This window comes from Ammospiza nelsoni, chromosome 22 (genome assembly GCF_027579445.1).
Source record: "Ammospiza nelsoni isolate bAmmNel1 chromosome 22, bAmmNel1.pri, whole genome shotgun sequence".
NCBI lineage: Eukaryota > Metazoa > Chordata > Aves > Passeriformes > Passerellidae > Ammospiza > Ammospiza nelsoni.
The window spans coordinates 2,019,810-2,039,569 of NC_080654.1; the positions used below are offsets into that span (position 1 = coordinate 2,019,810).

Sequence of the window (19,760 nt, forward strand, 5' to 3'; positions counted from 1 at the left end):
CAGTTACAGAAGGATGGATGTCTGTGATCAGGGAGAATTCATACCTGTTACATGTTCCACAAGGAAAATTCTTGACAGATACTGAAATGTGGGTTTCTGGCTTCAGTGTTGTAAAATATACTTCAAAGTTGTGACCTTTATTAGTGTTTGAGTAGGGTAGATACTTCAAGAATTAGTAATTGTTGATATAGTAGTAATAACTAATGATTTAATAAATAGTAATCATTAAATGTCATCGTAAAATTGTCCAGATGTCGTGGAGCCCTTGGCATTTGACCTGGCATAGACAAATACTACAGAAACACTGATTTAAGGGTCTGTGTTGCTTCCACAGATCTACTACAGCTTTACTACAGCCCAGATCAAAGCTTGCCCCGAGCTGTGTAACTCTGACCTGGCAGCCTGGTCCTGCTGGAGCTGCAATGACCCCACACAGTCCCCGAGGGCCCCTGAGCCCCCATGCAAGGTCAGAGCCTGGGATGGACATTTCCATGGAAGGTGGTGCCTGCAGCCACAGGGAGTGAGGAGAAGTTTGTTAGAGTGAAAAAAAGGCTTAGCAAACATTGAGTATCATGGGCCATCTTTTTAAGACTATTTGACAGTTCCTAGCTGGGAGCTAAAGCTAAAGGAAAGCTTTAATTATTTTCAAGAGGATTAGATGAGAAAGATTTGGAGAGCTTATTTATTTTGTTTTGTTTTGATGTTTTAATGGCAATTTTAATAGTTTCTTAATCTATGTCTTAGCAATTTTAATCTGTCATTGACTGTAATGAGTTTGGGATATTTAGCTAAAAATGTAGGAAATTAAATGTATTGTTGACCTTAATTATTTTATCTTCTCTCTTCCCTTTGGCAAAAGGAGTTATTTATTTTGAGGTGGTTGTGCATGTGTATATATATATATATATATATATATATATATATATGTATGTATGTATATATATATGTACCAGTCTATTTAAATATGTATTGTATGTAAAACCAAAAAACTAAATCCAAGGCTGAATGACCAAACATTTATCCTCATCCTTTATGAGGAAATAATAAGACCCTTGTAGATAAAATGTATTTTCTTTATCTGAGAGAACTCTCACATGTCTTTTAGGATTGCTATTGTATTTTCACTTGTGTCACTGGTCAGTTTTGTAGCAAGGTCTGTCCTATCAGAACATGGTGTGCTTATATCAACACACAAATGCACACATCACATACTTACACGTGTCATCCACACATAAAATCCACTCAGAGACAATCCAAAGGTCCAAAGTGCCTCTGTGGATTTTTGGGTTATTTTTACAGCTATATGCTGAAGATATAGAAAACTGTTATTTTTTACTGGTAAATTAGGTGACAGCTCTCCAGCCAGAGGAGAGCAACACTGAGGAATTCTCAGCATAGGTACGTAGCCCACAGCACCATCAGCCTTAAGAATATGAAAAATATGAAAAATCTCAGCTGAAAATATCCCAAAAAGTGTGAATGTGTTGATGGAGAGACAAAGTCACTCTGTTCTGCATGTCACCAGGTAAATTCCATTAAAAATCTTTCAACCTACCTCCTAAAAAAAAAAATATCATGCAATAATCTGACTCCTAGAGTTAAATTTGTGTCTTTTCCTCCTTTTTGGATGTTATCTGCAGGATTGCCACTGAGATGGGCAGAGGGAGGAAAAGATCAGAAAGAAAATTACCTCTTACGCTATTCTCACAGGTTTATGACATGCCTGTATTTGTTGTATTACATTTGTGTGTGTGTTGTGTACATTTGTTCCCCTGGATTTCATGGGGCTGTTATTCCTCTCACCCACCACCCCTCAGTAGCCATTTGAAATGTTGGTCCTAAATAACAATACACAACTAAGAAGACAAAAAGATGAATCCAACACTGTACCCCAGGTGCCTCCGTTCATTAGTTTAAGGTACCTGCACAATAATTTTTGTTTTATGAAAATGTCTCCTTCACACTGTTTCCTTTGTGGGTTGGTTTTAAAATTGTCATTCGAGATTGAACAGCACCAAAAAGCCGAGGAGGCGGAGGAGGAGAGAAGGAAAGAGCGAATATGGAGGAGAAAAGCGAGTTTGACCTGCAAGTCAAGATGAGCCCGAGGTCCCGAGCAGCCCCGTGGCCGGGTCCGCGCTGGCCCCGTGCCGGGAGCGGCGGTGCCCGGGAGGCGGCGGAGGGACCGGGAGTTCGCGAGGCACAGGCGGTGGAAGCTGGACGATGGCAGCCCGGGATGGAGCAGGGAACTGCTCCGAGCGTTTCTCTGTAGAGCAGACCCCGGGAGCCCGAGAGCGGCGAGGCAGAAGTTTGCGTGCGGGCTCTGCCCCTCTCGGTGGTACCGGCGGGCCGGGACAGCGCGCAGGCAGCAGCGGAGAGGCGGCATTTCCCCGGGCACGGTCCCCGGCTCCAGCGGCGGGGCGCTCGGAGCGATGCCGGGAGCCGAGCTGCAGCTGCGGTGCCGCCGGGATTTGCCGGGAGCTCGGGGGGGCGGGGGGGGGCGGCGGCGGCGGTGCCTGCGGTTCACATGCCCCGTGCGGAGCGGGCACGGCGGCTCCGCGCCCCCGAGCGCCCCGGGACCGGCCGCCCCTGCCCTGGGCTCGGCTGCAGCTGCTCTGCTCCTCCCCGGCACGATGCGCGCAGGACATTAGTGGCTCCGGAGCACTTTGAGTTGCTCCCACCCCGCTCCGTGGGATTAATCCATCCTTTTGGAGGTTATTTTCGGCAAGCAGCCTCGCAGGCGGGCAGAGCGGCCGGAGGAAGAGCCCGCGGCAGGGGAGGGATGCGGGAGCAGGGCAGCGGAGCCGGGCGGGACTGAGCCACCCGCAGAGGAGAGGAGGAGAGGGAAGGAGAAGAGAGGAGAGGAGGGGAGAGCTGCCCTGCTCCCTGCTCCGTGCCGGGCTGCCTGCATGGCTCCCGGGCACTGTGGAGATTGTGGGGGCTGCTGCTGCTGAGCAACCATCCATCGCTTTAAACTCAGCCTCAACTTAGCGCAGCAGGCAAGAATGGCAAAGCCACTGGAGCTTTGGAGCTGCCAGGAGAGCCGGGGAACCTGGGTTTTGGTCGCTGCTGTCTAATAAATGGGAGTAAAATGGAATTTCTTACCTGGGTTTTTCCTGCCTTGATTCTACTGTGCACCCAACAGCACAGGTGTATCAGGTAAGAAAACATCTTCTCATTCTTTCTTAGCCTGGCCTCAGGCAGCCGTTCTCTCGGGGTACTGGAGTGAGTGATGCCAGCTCGGGCTGGGGCTCCCACTTTTGCCCAGGGACGATTTCTGCACTTATGGGCCACGACTGCTTGGAGTGCGTGTTCAGGAGAAAAAGGGCCCTTGAGTGAAGAGTTTCCTTAATGTGCCTCATCTGTTTCAGTTTTTTCTTTCTTCATTCCCTAGCCGAGAATGCACTTCTGCCAGTGGAGCAGCAGTTTCTTGGCTTAGTCAAGGGCTGTGTTTTTAACAGGATGCTCCTGGAACCTTTTTCCCGAGGGCTCTTACTCTAAATTGGGGGCAATCACTTTTTGTGAGGCACTGCAATATCCCAGCTCAGCCTCAGCCCCTCCAGCAGCTCTGTAGGGGCCTGCTCGAACATGAAACTCTTCCCTAAACCCCAGCACAACCAGTGGGGTACGAGCTGAATAGCTTTGCTTAGGGCCTCCATAGGTGCCATTAAAACCCCAAAATCCAACCATCCCTTTCTAATGAGTTCATTAAGTCTCCTCAACTTGGGTTAGCAGGAAGAGACTGTCGGAGATCTGAGGGGAAAAAAATTTGGAGAACTCAAACCATTTTAAAAATAATAAATTTGAAAAAAAGATGTATATTTGCAGCTCTCAGTCACATTTCCTCTGAAGGTGTTAGCTAGGCAACCAGCGCCGGTCTCGGTATATTCTTATTCTCTCCAGATCTGGAGGCTGGATGTGGAGAAAGCTTGGCATGATTACGCAATGAAAATAGAGGGGGGAGTAAAAAAGAACTTGCTGCATGTAAAAACATGCCTACACCCCCCAGAGCAGGGGTGGCTGTGGCATTAAAGGGGTCTTACATCTCCTGCTTCACAGACATCCTTAATAGCTTCAGAGGAGTGGAAGAGGCAAAGTGGGAACTGTAGTAAAACATAACATTGTTGTTACACCTTTTGGAATTAATCAGGGAGATCTGATTTTTTTTCTCTGGGAAGGAAAAGAACCTGATCAGAGAAAGTGTCAAGTCAACTGCTCTTAGTCAGGATTGACAGAATGATTTATCCTGTGACCTTGAATCTGTTATCAGGGTCAGATCCTGACATCCTCTGAAGCAATCCAGTGGTACAGTGAAGGCAGAGGAAATACTGCTTATTACCTAAGGGCACCCACAGCTTGCCCATCATTTCAGTGATCCTGTTCCTCCCTCTGCAACTGGGCTACCATTGAAGCTGGGGGTTGAAAAGTGATGTTGGAGTACATAAGACCAAAAACAAGAGGGAATTTTGAGGAAGAGTCAGTCTTCTGAGCCTGTGTCTCCAAGGTCTGCTCCTAGGCACAGCAACTGCCAGGATATGTGTTCATTGGAGACATTATTTATTTTATTATTAATTCCCTAATTGACTTTCTTTCTCCAGTTACACAATAGTGATGAGTATTTTGGTAAGAATACATCCACTCGTGGCAGACTCAGGCAAGGCAAATTCCAACTTAAATTGCAACTGTTCAGGTTGTAGTCTTCCAAATATTTCAAAGTGTGAGACATTCCATGGCCAAGGAAAGCTTCTATGTTTGGATTCAGGTTTAGGGTGGCGATGGCAGGACACTGTTTAATCTTGTAAAAAGGGAGTAGCCTCGCTTGTGTGTGTACTTTGGATCAGTTAAACAGAACTGAAGTGAAATTTTATCCTTTCATTAGTAAAAATATTTTTGGTACGAGATGCTTTTATGAATAGCAGCATATTAATGGGCAAAGCTGCCAATGGTTTCATTTCAAAGCCCTGTTTTTGTTTTCTAAAGCAATGTGATTCTGAATTTTGATGATAGAGGCCATCCAACACCCCTAAATTTTCTGCTTCTGAGTTCTGTGCACTGTAGATTGGAAAAAAAGCCATATTCAAAAAAGGAAGAACATTTTGGTGATTTTGAAATTCACCAGTAAGACAAAAGAGACAAAAGACTTCCCAAAAGCCAAACTACCAGTGCAAATAATGTTATGGATGGGTAGAGGGGGGAAGTGGGGGATGCATGCAGGCTGCTTCCTCGGAGCATTTCTGAAAACCCTCCTGGGGTGTTTCAGCTCTGTGTAAAGCAATTCCTCTGTCATGTGTGTTGTTTGTCTGAAGTGAATGAGCCAAATTCAGCCTAAGTGAGCACATTTTAGTCAGGTAAACATTTTTTATAAATAGTGGTTTTTGGTCTGCTCAAGACAGTGATTAGTGCAAGGAATCTGGCATTTAAATGATTGACAGGTCTTCAGGACAAAGACTGTGGCTTCCACTGTTTTATCAGGGTTTGAGATGCTGTGGATGCTGCAATAATAAATGTGCCACAGTGAATGAGATCATCTGCAGAAAGACATTTGGGGAAATATTTCTTCATTTGTGTGAGGAAAGAGCACTTCTGAAAAGAGTTTTGGGGTGTGTGTCTGTACTGTGTAATTTCTCACTGAAAGAGATTTTAATTCTCTAATTAGAATAGGTGTATATTTAATATTTAAGTTTCCGCTCTGTTAAGTGACTTTTATACTCTTGCATTTAATTGTCACTCTGCTGTGTGTCTCCCTAAGCCTTTTACTTCTATTTGTGGAAACAGAGCAGCTTTAACACGTGAATGTATGCAAAGAGTGGTCCATTTTCTGTAGCTTAAAACTGCCAGAAAGGCTTTGATGTTCTAAAGGTTGCCATGAATTAAGCCTAATGCCTTTTCAATTACATTTCAAAATACAAAACATATTTACAGTGAGCTTCCCTTTGAGTCTGGAATGGCAGATGGGAAGGATATACATACTGCTGTGGATAATCCTGGAGTTTGGCAGAGGTCAGACTGTTCACTGACCTTGCAGGATATTCCTTGTCTTTTTCCCAAGGAAAAGTTTTCTTCAGTGCTGATGACATCTGGGACATCTGTCCCAAATGCTTATCAAAATGAAACATTCTGATCCCAGTCCTCCAGTCAAACTGGTTTTTCCATCTGCCAGGTTAATTGCAACAACAATGTTACAATCCCCAAGAGAATCAGGTTAGCAGATCTAGAGAAAGAAACAGAAGATGCAAAAAGCAATTTTCCACATCTTTCTGGTCTGTAAATTTTTCAGAAGATCAGTGCACCCTCCTGACCACTGAGGCCTCAAATCTGTGTCCTGCTGGCCACTGACTCAAGGATTCTGAGCCTTTTTTTGCAGTCATCCTGGAGATTTGGCACTGCTGGGAAAAATGAAATTGCCAATACTATCCTTTGCTCAGCTGCTGTTGTGCTCTCATTCACATGGAACTTACAGATTGCCTCTTGCTTTGGTGTGATTTAAATACCAGATATTTTCTAATAATATTGATAAACTTCTAGCAAGTGTTTTCAAGCAGTGTTCTGGAAGGGAGCACAGACAGGCTAATGGCTCACTTGGCTGACAGGCCCTTTGAAGATGTGCTGGCCAAGTTGGTTGATGTTTCTCCCCCCAGATCACTCCACATTTGTAGGAAGTCCTGGTCCTGCAGCAGCTGGGAGGGAGGTGTCAGCGTGGATTGGAAGGATTTTGGGATATGTGAAGTTTTTATTCCGGAACTGCTCACACTTAGCTCTGAAAGAGACATTTGTTAGTTCTGTCATGTGACATTCATTGCTTGGAGTTGCTTTATCAATATTTATCAATATTAGGGACAGAGGAACTCCACAGGCGTGTGCAGTTTATCAATGGGGATTTCCTTTCCCTTTGTCTATGCAGGAGAGCTCACTATTGCTTCCATGCTTTAGACAGCAGTAATCTGTTTTCAATGGGCCCAGCTGAAGTTCTCCCAGTGCTCCAGATATGGACAGATGCAAACATATCCTCAAAAATATCTGCTTGAAATGAGATGTGTAGAGAGTCAGAGTGTGATCATCTTCAGCTTTCCCTTTGGGAATGACTTCCAGAGGGACAGAGGTCCCCAGGACTGTTGCCATTCAGCAGTGGGGCTCTCCACACTGGCCTGTGCAAACTGAAGAGAAGCTTCTCAGGAGGTTTTCACCCCTTGGATTTAACAAGTCAATATCTTGATTTTACAAAGTCCTTTTCCTTACTGAAACAAGCTTTACAGCAGCTTACATTAGGAAGTGAAGTTGCTGAATCAACTAATAACAGTTGCCTTTCTTTTCATCCTTACTGCTTACACTATGAGAAGTTAATCCCTTCCAATGCATCCTTTCTATGCTGGGCTTTCTTTTTCAGGTACAATAATGAATAATATTTTAGGCCATTTATAATCCCAACTGCTTATCAAGGATGAAGGAAATTCTCCCACCATTCTTTTTGTAACTTTAAAGCACTGGATGTGATGTGTAGAAGTCTAGAGGAATGACTCAAAGGGGTTTTCACCACATGGTAAATTGAGCCATAAAATTATTTCAGCTGTAATATTTTAATAACCCCCCTGGTATTAAGTGCATATAGCTCCACTAACTCCAGCACATTTGTTACACTGATGATCTGACCCTAAGGCTTTATTAATAATAGAAACAAGATTTATTTTAATTGTGTCATGGATATTTAAGTAAAACTCCCTCTAGATTGTAATCTTCTTAAAACACATGGCAGGCGGTAGCCCTCAGTCTTTAACCCGACTCTCATCATTTTAACTTCCTTTGAGCTCCTTGGCTTTCCTTAATGCCATTAAAACAGAATCCTGACACAGGAGAACAGCTGAACTCCAAGCTTTGTCAAAACATGATCAGCACATGGGACACATCACTATGGTGCTGTCACCTCCTGACTTGAATTCAGTTTTCAAAACACTTTCCTGAACTTGGTTGCTGCTTTAGCAACAGAAGCTGAAAAGCATCACCTTCTATTGAGAAGTCAAAGAGATTTTCAGCAGATATATTCATTCAAGTGTACTGCAGCTATTTAATTAGGAAAAGACATAAAATATCATTCTTTACATATAAAAGGATCTCTGACATTTTACTGATTAGAAACACCTTTCTATGTCTATGGCTGGGACTTGTGAATTACAAATAAGTATGTTTTTAAACAAACTTCTTATAAAGCTCTAATTACATTACAGTAAATAATGAGGTTGGATGATTGAAAGACCAGCAGTCTGATAGAAAGAAGTGTTGATATATTTGATGAGATCCAATAAAGAAGGAAAAAACCTCTGTCAACATCCGTTATAAATCTTCAAAGCTCTTGTCTAAATCAATTATGTTATTCCAATTTATGTAGCTGAAAACACATCTTGGAGTGTTCCAAGATCCTTCATGTTCCTCAGAAGAGACAGAGGGACCTGAGAAGTAGCTGGGATGGTCATTGGAGAGGAACATACAAGTGTGCTCATGGCAAGGAAATCTTAGCAGTGCAGTTTAACATCCCATTTTGCTGGGAACTAATGAAGCTGCACTTGGAGCAGGGTCCCTGTGCTGGGAGGTCACAGAAGCTCTGACAGCTCTGCTAATGCAAGATTTCAGTGGCTGTGCTGCTCAAAATTTACATTTACACACTGTAATCCCAGAACTCCTTCCTTATATAATTGAGTCCAGACAAGAATTTGAAGACCAGGGCAATCAAAGGTTTTCCTTTCAGTCTCTGTGAGAAGAGTTGGTTATTGTGGGATGCTCTGTTCCTGTGCTGGCAATAACTGCTTGTGCTGAGCTGAGTGCCCAGGCTGGCATATTTTGGAGAGAAAAACCATGTGCTTTATGTGGGTCAATGTCACATGAACACTCTAAGAAAGTTATGTAAGCACCAAGGCAGAATGTGTTTGTGGTGTATTACTCTGCTGCCTTCCATGGATATTTAACCATTTCTCTTCTGTTACAAGTCATAGATACCTCTCAAATGCCACATTCATAGCTGGGCTCAGTGGAAGATGCTAAACCAGTGCTCAGGCAGCTTTGATCCAGTACCTGCTTCAGTCTCAGGCCCTCTCAAACCACAGGGAAGTTTTCTCTTTGCAAATGGTGCTGTCATTGTCCCACCCCTCATTTATCTCCTCCTGCCCTGTCAGTCACAGTGCAGTGAGAGGAACAACGTGAGCAGGCTCAGATCTTCAACTGGAGCCTGCCAGGTTTAGCAGATAATGAAGATAACACAACCTTGCCTTTGTTTGTAAGAGATGGAAGAATTTCCACATCACTGCCAGGGCTGAGGGGCTGGCAAATGGCAACCAAAGACTTCATGAGCATCACTGGCCTGGCAAGAAGAGGCACCTGAGAGAGGGAGCCTGCTTGCTGGGAGAGGCTGTGCAGGAGCACAAATCCCACAGCAACACATCTTCTCCCAAGCAAAACCTGCTGCCTGCTGTCCACATTCCAGATGTGCAGTTTTTCTTGTTTTCCTGCCACATTTGACAATGCTCCAGCCTTCTTGATCTCAGCTGTTGTATAGTAAGAAGCTGTCACAGCTGCATTTCAGAGTTCACAGATGCATTTTAGGCAGTATACAGAGTATCTTCCTTTCCCTCATGCTTTTCTAAGTTTCTACATCTACTTTTCCTACTTTGAAATAAAGAAATAAACTTTTAAAACTATGTGCTTCTACTTAAAGATACCACAGTGTTGCCTGAAATTTGTTTTGGTTTAAAGAGAAATAACTGAAATTGTTTTCCTACCTATAAAAATCTCCAGTATAGCTGATTCTACTGTAGGTGTAAAATAGGCCAATAACTTCCATTTGCTGTCATTCTTCTGTTTGTAAACATGGGAAATTTTAAGACATTTATTCTCTTCACCCAGAGCTATGAGTGACATCGGAGATTACATAGGTTCCAACATTGAAATCTCCTGGTTGCCCAACCTGGATGATTTGATGAAAGGTTATGCAAGAAATTTCAGGCCTGGGATTGGAGGTGAGACTTGGAGAATGAATAATGTCTCTCTGGTTCTTAATTCTTCTGATGTTTATGTGAAATTCATATTTAAATAATTAAAAAGTTGTGATTGTCTTTTACTTGGATGCTGGAAAAAAATAACAATCAACATTTTGCTTGATTTTGACAAGAGACAGACTGTTCAACAGCAAGACAGTCTTCTGATGCAGTTCTTAAATCGTTGACATCTAAGTTGAAGGAATTTTGTATTTCATTAAATGGTGATAATTTCTGCATCTGCTTGAAGTCATGCTGTCTTAAACTAGATAAAGCGATTTCCAGAAAGGATTCTGTGATTTTTAGTAGTTGTGATTTTATCTTGTGTCTCTTATCTCTGAAGTGAGGTGTGCTGTTGGAAATTGAGGGCACAACTGGTGAAAGATTTAAAACTCTTGCTTTAAGAATGTACTTTATAATGGGAAACACTTCAGTGAACTGATGAGAGAATTAACAGTCAGGGGTCATTGATATTTTTATGGGTACCATGATGATATAAATCACCACATTCAAACATTTTTTTCTCAGGTCCTCCCGTTAATGTTGCTCTGGCAATTGAAGTAGCCAGCATTGACCACATCTCAGAAGTGAACATGGTACAGTATCAGATTTTTTTAGTTTTGCTTTAAAAAAAGCAAAGGTTCAAAACCAGAAGCTGTATTTGTTGAGCTATGTAAACTGATTTTCTCTGTCAAGACCTATGCAACTCTTGCAATGTGTTATGTGTAACATTGATATTGAATCACTTTTTTTATAGCTTGTGCCTATCCATAGCAGGAGCATATAACCAAAATACAAATGCTTGGGCAGCTCCCTGGCTGATTAAGTATAAAAATATGTATTTGCACTGAAAGCAAATAATATATTCCTAGGCTAAGACATTGATTATTGGCTAAGTTCCAAGACATTATCATTGTCATCATCACTTCTTAGTTAGGATTTCTCTTGTCACAGGAATACACCATGACAGTGTTTTTGCACCAGAGCTGGCGAGACGATCGTCTGTCTTACAACCACACCAACGAAACTCTGGGCTTGGACAGCAGGTTTGTGGACAAGCTCTGGTTACCAGACACCTTCATAGTCAATGCCAAGTCTGCCTGGTTCCATGATGTGACTGTGGAAAACAAACTCATCAGGCTCCAGCCAGATGGAGTCATTTTATACAGCATCAGGTGAGTGACAAACGGTACAAGTGTTCTCTGTTGTGTGTTAACTTTTTGAATGTTCTATAATCAGCCAGCAATCCTAGGAGGATTTCCTGAAATAATTATTGGTTAAAAACTGAAGGAAAGCTCCTATCCCCCTATTCTTTTCTTTCTGAGAAGTCAGGAAGGTCCCTTTGGCAGCACTAACACATTTTGCACTGTGCAGTCACTGCTCCTGTCCAGAATGCCCTCAGTGGGAGAGAAGCCCCTCATGTCTTTGGTCACTGGGCAAAGAGGCGCTGAATGCAGAGCAAAGATTCTGTTCTCCACTCCCTCACTTTATTTTCCAAGGGAGCTTGGAGCCTGATTTAGACTCAGCTCCCCCATCTTTCACACACACAAAGTAGCATTTCTCACTTTTGAAGAGGGCTGTGGCTGGAACTCAGTAACTATATTGACAGTTAATTGTGTAGTGTTCTGAAAAATAATGAATGTGCACCTTTGAAACTGTAAATCCAAAGTTCCCCTTAAGGTATTGGTAGTGATCTTGGGGACAGTGAAAGGGAGGAGATTGAATCAGAAAATTCCTTTTTATCATCATCAGTAGCTGCAGAATCCTCTGACGTTACACGAGTCATTTGACCTTTTTTCAATTCCCTCTGCCTCTGGGTTTCCCACAGACTCAGGCAGCAGCCAGCAGGACTTTGAAAACAATTTCCTTTGTTAGCATTAAAGTTTCAAAGTTTTCCACTCAGTCTTTTGAGTTCTGAGGAAAAGGCTCTGTCTGAATGTCCCTAACTGGTGTTCCTGTTGCTCCACACAGGATTACCTCAACAGTGGCCTGTGACATGGACCTTTCCAAGTACCCCATGGATGAGCAGGAATGCATGCTGGATTTGGAGAGCTGTAAGGGCTGAGTACCTCTGGGCTTTGTGTAAAGCTGAGATAGCTGGACTGGGCTGGGATGACTCTGCTTTAGTCACTTGGGGTTTAAGTGAACAGAAATCTCCTCAATCCCTGTGTTGGGCATTACACTGTGCACTTTTCAATACCAGTCCAAGCCTGGTCCAGTCCAAATCTCTAGGACTGAACAATGTACAGTCCTGCTGACAAATGTTTGGAACTTTGTGCTTCATGTGAAACCTTGTGCAGTTGTGACAGTCACTGGCATTACTGAGGCTTGTATCAAATCTAGTGAGAACAAGTAGAAAAGCCCACAGGCAAAATGTGATGTGCTATTTTTAATTTATGAGAAAATAGGAAAAAAAGAGAATTCCCTGCTTTTAATGAATGCCATTGTGACTAACCTTCACACAGCTCTTTAACTTGCCTTGGCATTCGTGTATCTGTTACACAGAAATCCATCAGAATGCTGCATGGATGGGCTTAATTCATTTGTACTCACAAAGGAGGGTGAAGAATGGATTTATATTTTATCCAGCTTGTATTTAATCTATGATCAGCATGTAATTCCCATGAGCATTAATACTTCTGAATGAAAATCACCACTGACACAAGCAGGGACCACCCAGTCAGGGAAAGTGAATCTGGATTTTAGATCAAGGAGCCTCCAGGTCCTGAGGGTTGCAGAGATCTGGGAACAGCAGATCCTGAGCAGATCCCTTGGCCTGTTGATGCAGGTTTCTGGTTTTCTTTTTTGTCACTGACTTTGTTTTCTAGGCTGTTAACCACAATACCATTTTATCCTGTCAAAAATAGCAATCTACAGTTTTACTTACATAATCAGCAAATGCAGAGGCAGCAGACAGTGCCCCAGCAATTCCTTCCCTCTCCCAGGGAGTTCTGCAGGGAGTTTTGGTGGGGGTTGAAGGTTTTAATTGAATTTGAGGGTTTTCATTTCAGTGAAGCAAACAGAAATAAAGTCTCTTTAAAGAAATGGATGCTTTAGTAGCAAGTTGTCAATGAACAGCAGAAGTAGGAAAGATTGATTTCCTGTGGATTTGCATATTACATAAATCCTCTCATTCATATCCCCCTTTCTGTCGTGGCTGTGGTGCCCTGCACCTCTCCAAAGCAGAGAGAATGATCCTGACTGAATCTCAGCACGTTTGCAACGTGTCTGCTGGAAATCAGCATAGCAGAGAAATTAGAGATCTTCTACTATTAATTCTCTAAGCTCTGAATTCTGCCTTGAACTTTGTGTTTACTCAGCTTTCTTTTGGCAGATGGCTACTCTTCAGAGGACATTGTCTACCACTGGTCAGAAAACCAGGAGGAGATCCACGGGCTGGATAAGCTGCAGCTTGCTCAATTCACAATTACCAACTACCAGTTCACAACAGAAATTATGAACTTCAAATCTGGTAACAGAATCTTTCTTCAATTCAGGGACAGTATCTGACTTTTTTCCTGCAGAGAGAAACCTCCTCTATCTATAACAGAAAATCCTTCTCCTTAAGTGACTAATTTAAGAACCTGTCAGGTTTCTGATAAGAGTTTCCTTCATCTTCCACTTGTGAGAAGTGCCATTCTTTGCTGAGCCTCTAGGTAGCCGCTGTAGCAGGTTCTGTCCTTCAGCTCTCTCTGCTTGACAAAATCCTGTGCGGAGTAGCCAGACAGCACTTGATAAAAGCACTTGAGGTATAGCTCACATTTTCTTGACCTAATTTGCAACTTCAGATCAAGAAAAATTTCCATTAGCCCTGATGTTCTGGAGCTTATGACGTACAGTCAGATCAGTCTAATTCTACCCCGTAGAAGTCAGTGGTGTGTATGTCTATCACTGGGCTTATTGCAATGTTTGTACAAGATTGGAGTCATTTCTTTCCTGCTGATTTTTCATCCTCTTTCATGTATTCAGATTCTCATTTATGCTGCACATCTCCTCTAAGCTCTTTTTTGAGTTTGAAATTAACTTGGCCTTTTAAAAAATCTAAATTTAGTATCTGGAGGACTTTCTACAGCAGATGATAAGACAGTACACATTTTGAAGCAATACTGTTATTTGAGAAGACTCATGATTTTATTTTCAGATCTGGCATTGATATGACCTGAGACAAATCATTTGACCTATTCTTAGCTGATGAAAGCTGCAGAACCTCGTGCAGGGTTTAGGAAGCATCAATCCAACAGCATCAAAAAAGCTTTTTGTGACCCTTGTGCAGAGGATGCTAAAGAGTGTAGCTTTGTGTCGTTATCTGAAATGTCATTTAAATATCAATCTAAGTGTAATTCCCACAGCCAGAATCTCTTGTGCCTGCTCTCCTTTCCAGCAGGTCAGTTTCCCAGGCTCAGTCTCCACTTCCACCTTCGGCGGAACCGAGGTGTTTACATCATCCAGTCCTACGTCCCCTCCATCCTGCTGGTGGCCATGTCGTGGGTGTCCTTCTGGATCAGCCAGTCAGCCGTGCCTGCCAGGGTGTCACTGGGTAAAACAGATGGCTTGGGGACTCTGGGGAAGGCAGTGCTCAAGTGGGAATTGTGCTCTGATAATCCTCATTAAGGTGCATTTATGTTTACATTTGCAGACGGGGGGGTTCTTTGAAAGATTTCTCTCCTGGTTTAATTTCTGTCGTGTTATCAGAGCAGTTCCTCAGTAAGGAACAGCAAATAAGCACCTAGGGAGGGTTAAAAGCAGTAATGACTGTGAAAGAAATGAAAGAATTGATTTGAAGGAACCGGGACAGTGGCAAAAAAATGTTCCTGAAGCCTGTGGGTCTTTTTGTCTGACTAAGGGTTTCCAGTCCAGATGTAAAAGTGTTTGAGGGTTAATTATTTGGGTTTTGTTTCCCCTGGTCTAGGACAAAACCAAGAATAACTTGTTCAAAGCTGCCTTAGTCATACAAATGCAGTTTCTTAAAAGTTTTGAAAATCAGAAGCCACAGTATTAAGGGGCTTTTACTGTGAAAATGATAACAATTAATATTAATAAATATATTTATGTATATTAGTGTACATATTTCTCTCTCATGGCACCCTGCAGGTATCACCACAGTTCTCACAATGACCACCCTGATGGTCAGTGCCAGATCCTCACTCCCACGAGCCTCTGCCATCAAGGCCCTGGACGTTTACTTCTGGATCTGCTATGTGTTTGTGTTTGCTGCTCTGGTGGAATATGCCTTTGCACATTTCAATGCTGACTACATGAAAAAGCAGAAGAACAAGATCAAGGCGAGAAGGCAGAGTGCAGAGGTCAGTAAGTGTGATTCTGGGAATAACTTTGCCACAGCAATCACCCTGCTTATGACCTTTTACTCCAAATTCTTCCTGAGAAGAAATGCTTTGAGAATGTTCTGGATGGTACCTCAGTAATTCAGAGCATGGAAAGCCATAACCAGAATTATATGTGGTAGCACAGAGCTTCCATCACTTCTGCCAAAGCAGGGGTTAAATCCCATTCTCCACATATGGATTCCAGGGGTGTTTCACCACGCTGGTGGCATGGATAGCTTGGATAAATGACACTGTCCTTGCCCTGTAAATTGCCATTATTCTCCTCTCTCCTTTGCAGATCAACGTGAAGAATGCCATTGTTCTGTTTTCCCTCTCCATAGCTGGGGTGAACCAGGAACTGGCCATTTCCAACAGGCAGCACCGAATTCCCAGAAGCCTGCCAGGATCATATGGCACAATAGAAATAGAAACTGGAGAGACAAAACAGCAGCAGGGAATGAAACTGGACAAAAAGACTGGCCTGAAGTCCCTCTTTAAGCCCATTGATGCTGACACCATTGACATTTATGCCAGAGCCGTGTTCCCAGCAGCCTTTGCAGCAGTCAATGTTATATACTGGGTTGCATACACAATGTAAAGGCAACAAAAAAAGGAAAATTCTTCCCAAGACCTACAAACTGAACAATACCCACAGGCTAAAAAGCCCTCACTGAAACTGAATTGAGGCACCTCTTCTCAAAGTATTTTCCACCGATCTCAAACACTTCCAAAGCCAAGAAGGTCCTGCTATGAATTCCTACTTAAAGCAGCAATTTATTGCTGACCTGATTTGATACCTGAGACTGCACTCTGCCAAACAAGTCCAGCTCTTCCTTTCCTGTAATTCCATGAGACAACTTTTCATATGTACATATTTGTAGCAAAAGTTTAAATCTTAAATGACCATGGTTTTCCTCCACTTCAAGGTTGATCAGTAATGAAGATTTGGCTTTTCACACTCAGATAATTTCCTTTTTATTTGTAATGAAAGAGCTCATTCCTCACTTCTGCACGAGTGGTTCTCTGCATCTGTGGGCTGGCCTAGGTTTAACAGTAGTGCTAAAGTTGGAGTTTTTAATCAGAAAAATCTCATGAACAAAGTAAAAGGGAATAGAGGGGAATGGAGGCTTTTTCTTAAAATATTATTTGTCTTGGGTAAAGTATTGAAAAATTTCAATGCTCTTAGTCACAGCATGAAATAAAATATACTACATAAAATTCTACTGAATTGTTAATAATGACTGTATTACATTTCAGATCTGAGCTAATGAAAGTTTAAACATTTAAACACAGAAATGTTTATTAGTTTAATAGCCCCCAAAATAGATAAAGTGGTTTAGAACCACAGAGAAAGCTCAGGCTTCCTGTGTTAGATTGGAGAAAATTTGAAAGGTGCTCGATAATGAAGGAAGTCAGACTCCATTTGCAGGAATGACTTTAGAATTTGTTCTGTTAATTTTCACTGAGAATCTACCATGTGTGCCTCTGAAAATATCCTTTTTGAATCTGTCCCTAAATAGCTGAGGGAAGTAAAAAAATTTCATAACTGTCTTTAAGTTATTCCGTTGCTTTGGATATTTTTGCTGGTTTTATTCAGAGGCTGACCTAATCTCTTAGGCCTCTTCACTTCCATTATTCAACAGTGAAATTTATGGGTCCTCATACACATTGCTTAATTCAGGACTAGATCTCTCACCCAACTCATGCAAAATAACACTTGGTTCTGTAAATAATCTCAGTGAGCTCAGCAAGTGAACACAGTACTCACAACAAACTAGTTTCACAATAATTCTCTAAAACCTCCACAGCAAATATATTGGAATATGGATTAAAACTGAAATATTGTTAATGTAGGAAGCCAATGTAATACATTACAAAAGGACAATTTATTTTCAGGATATTGTTGCCTTGAAAGTGAGAGGTTGCTTTAAAAATAGAGACTGCCACAAAAGAAAAGGTGAAATGAGAGAGAGGGAGAGAAGGAAGAAAAGCTGAAAAGCTGCAATGGAAAGAGCATGGAGAGAGACCAAGCCAGGGGCTGTAGGTGAGGGAAGAGCTTTGCTGGATTTAGGATGCAGCTCTTGAACGTGTGGCTGACAATAAATAGTTGCAATAAGGGTGAAAGGAGGGTTTGATCCCCATGGAGTATGTGCACATTCCTCCTGCCTTAACTCAGCTGTGATTTAAAGTTTGATTTCACATGACCAGCATGGAAAGTTAAAACATTTTAGCACTGATTTATAACTTAGAATGAGATTTGCTCATGTCAGTGAAGTAAGAGAACGCTTTGAAGAAAAAAATAATGATCTTGAACTGGGCTGTAATAGAAAATATGCTCCATTGTAGGTTAGGTTCACCTCAATCTTTAGTTTCTGTTATCATGGAAATTCTATCAGCCAAGAGAGTGCTGGAAAACCCCAAGTGACATCGAGCTGTGACTGTTTCACCCAGCCCTCACCACCAAACAGACACCTGGGTTCTGCTCCCACATCTCACCACTGAGCTGCTGTGGAATCTCAGTCAGACCCTTCCACTGCATCGTCTGAAAAATTGCTAGAATCATTTCTTTCCTGTATCTTTGAGTTTTCCAGAAGAAAAGCTCTTCAGGAGACACGAATCCTGTCCTTCAGCTAGGTAAGTGCACCCAATCAGTACTTTCATGGTACCATTTACCATTGTTTCTCAGGCTCACATACTGAATTAAGGCCAAGTATCACTCAAATGTCACCTTACTTGAAAAGCAAATGCAAATCTGCATCTCTTTCAATATATTCAGGTAATCAAGCTTTTTTCTTTCCCTCCTGCTTCTCCTTCTAATTTGTTTTTCTTATTGTTTGTTCCTGATGCTGATGGAATGCTGCATTTCAGAAATACAAATATTTTTTTCTAAGTGTGTTTTTGGTCATAATCACTTTCTCTCAAAGGAAACGCAACCTCTTCTGCCTTCCTCTGAATAAATCCTACTGCTCCATACAATGATTTAATGCAGAGTGGAATAAAAGCAGCAGAAGCATGACTTTACAATGCCTTTTCCTTACTAAGTTGTTGCTTTTTCCATGATCCATCACCACAAAAATACAACATCTTTTGGAAAGACCACGGTGCCACCACCTTCTCTGTTATACTTGTAAAAATCAGAAATAATCCTTAGCTTAAAATCAGATTAATTTCTGCAGGGAAAGCAGAATCCAGCCTATTTGTATCCCACTGTTTTCTCCAGCTATTAGTTTATTATGTAGCCTGTCAGTGTTGGTAACTTCTGCTAAGAGTGAAATTATTGACTAAATCCAGCTGGAGGAATAGTCACAGCAAGTTCCTGAGGAGTGCAAATCATAAGAAAATAATCCATGATTTGGGAATTAAAGTTATTAAAGAGCAGAAAAGGAAGCACTGCCCTGGTCCCTCTAGTGTGCAGTGGCCAGTTATTGTGAGTAATTAGCAAGAAGGTGGCTGCAGATATTGTAAAGGCAATGTCTAATCTAATTACTTCAGCAGTAATGGTTTGTAATTGTGCACCTGACATAACTCCTTACACTGCAGCCAACTGACTGATCACATGGGGTTATTGGACAAAATTAGTTGCTTCTCCATCTGGGAGACAGTCACAGGCTGCATGTCCTGCTGGCTGCTCCACAAGATTTATTCAGTGAATTTTTTCTCCAGTTTGCCTGCAGATCTTCAAGGTGCACAGCTCAGCATGACTGATCAAAGTAAAAGGTGGCAGCAATCTCCTCAAAAAACCCAAAGCCAGAATGTCAGAGTACCTACAGTGATGTAGACAGAAGCATAAGTAAAAGGCAAAAATATCTCAGAAGGTTGCAGGGAGTTGGAGAAGTGCCCTGTGAGCACACACATGGCAATGTGGCCATTGCAGAAACAAGGGGATCTGAGGGGGAACAGGAGTTTCAGCTGCTCTTGTTGCACTTGCATGAGTAGCACAAGACAAAACACCTCCATCAACAAGAGGGAGATTTGCTTAAATTGGTTTCCAGAGCCAGAAGCTGAAAATTCAGATGCCATTCAAACTTTTGAGGAGACATTTCAGTAAGGAGTATGGTGAATTGATTGGAGTTTTGCATAAATTTGAATATTCTATACTTTTGTGTGTACTTCACTTTTTTTTCCATTTGAAATCATCATATTTAAAAATCCCCAGACATTACTGCTTTAGACCTATTAACATCTAAAGACAATTCCCATTTCAACTCTAATTTCATGATGCCCTTAATAAAGTGAAATAAGCCAGATTTGATGGCAGCTGAATGCTGACTTTGGATGGGTTGTACTAGTGCCATAAAAAACCAGTATGTGACAGATGAGAAGGCACTTTTTCTGTGCTGCACCTGAAAGCATTTGTGTTCTTTTCAGCAATTTATAGTACTGCTCTATGGACTGGCGTGTCTGTGAGAAAAAGAGTGGG

At 42.1% G+C, this 19,760-nt stretch overlaps 1 protein-coding gene across 2 annotated transcripts; it reads left to right on the forward strand.

Moving 5' to 3' along the window:
• Nucleotides 1–2,826: 2,826 nt before the first annotated feature.
• On the forward strand, nt 2,827–18,364 carry GABRD (gamma-aminobutyric acid type A receptor subunit delta). Of its 2 annotated transcripts, none has more exons than XM_059487451.1 (9): nt 2,827–3,156; nt 9,886–9,998; nt 10,545–10,612; nt 10,971–11,191; nt 11,988–12,070; nt 13,351–13,488; nt 14,398–14,553; nt 15,108–15,319; nt 15,639–18,364. In XM_059487451.1, exons 1-9 carry the CDS (start codon nt 3,089–3,091, stop codon nt 15,936–15,938), a joined length of 1,359 nt encoding a protein of 452 aa, XP_059343434.1. In that variant the 5' UTR covers nt 2,827–3,088; the 3' UTR covers nt 15,939–18,364. The 2 variants fall into 2 exon arrangements, with proteins under 2 accessions (XP_059343434.1, XP_059343435.1); XM_059487452.1 differs by having other exon boundaries at nt 14,401–14,553.
• Nucleotides 18,365–19,760: the final 1,396 nt, after the last annotated feature.

Excerpts from the sequence above, each read along its gene's own strand:
- GABRD (XM_059487451.1), top strand. The coding sequence starts at position 3,089 with ATGGAATTTCTTACCTGGGTTTTTCCTGCCTTGATTCTACTGTGCACC. Across the intron at positions 11,192-11,987 it reads GTCATTTTATACAGCATCAG|GATTACCTCAACAGTGGCCT; the intron begins GTGAGTGACAAA and ends TGCTCCACACAG. Across the intron at positions 15,320-15,638 it reads CGAGAAGGCAGAGTGCAGAG|ATCAACGTGAAGAATGCCAT; the intron begins GTCAGTAAGTGT and ends TCTCCTTTGCAG.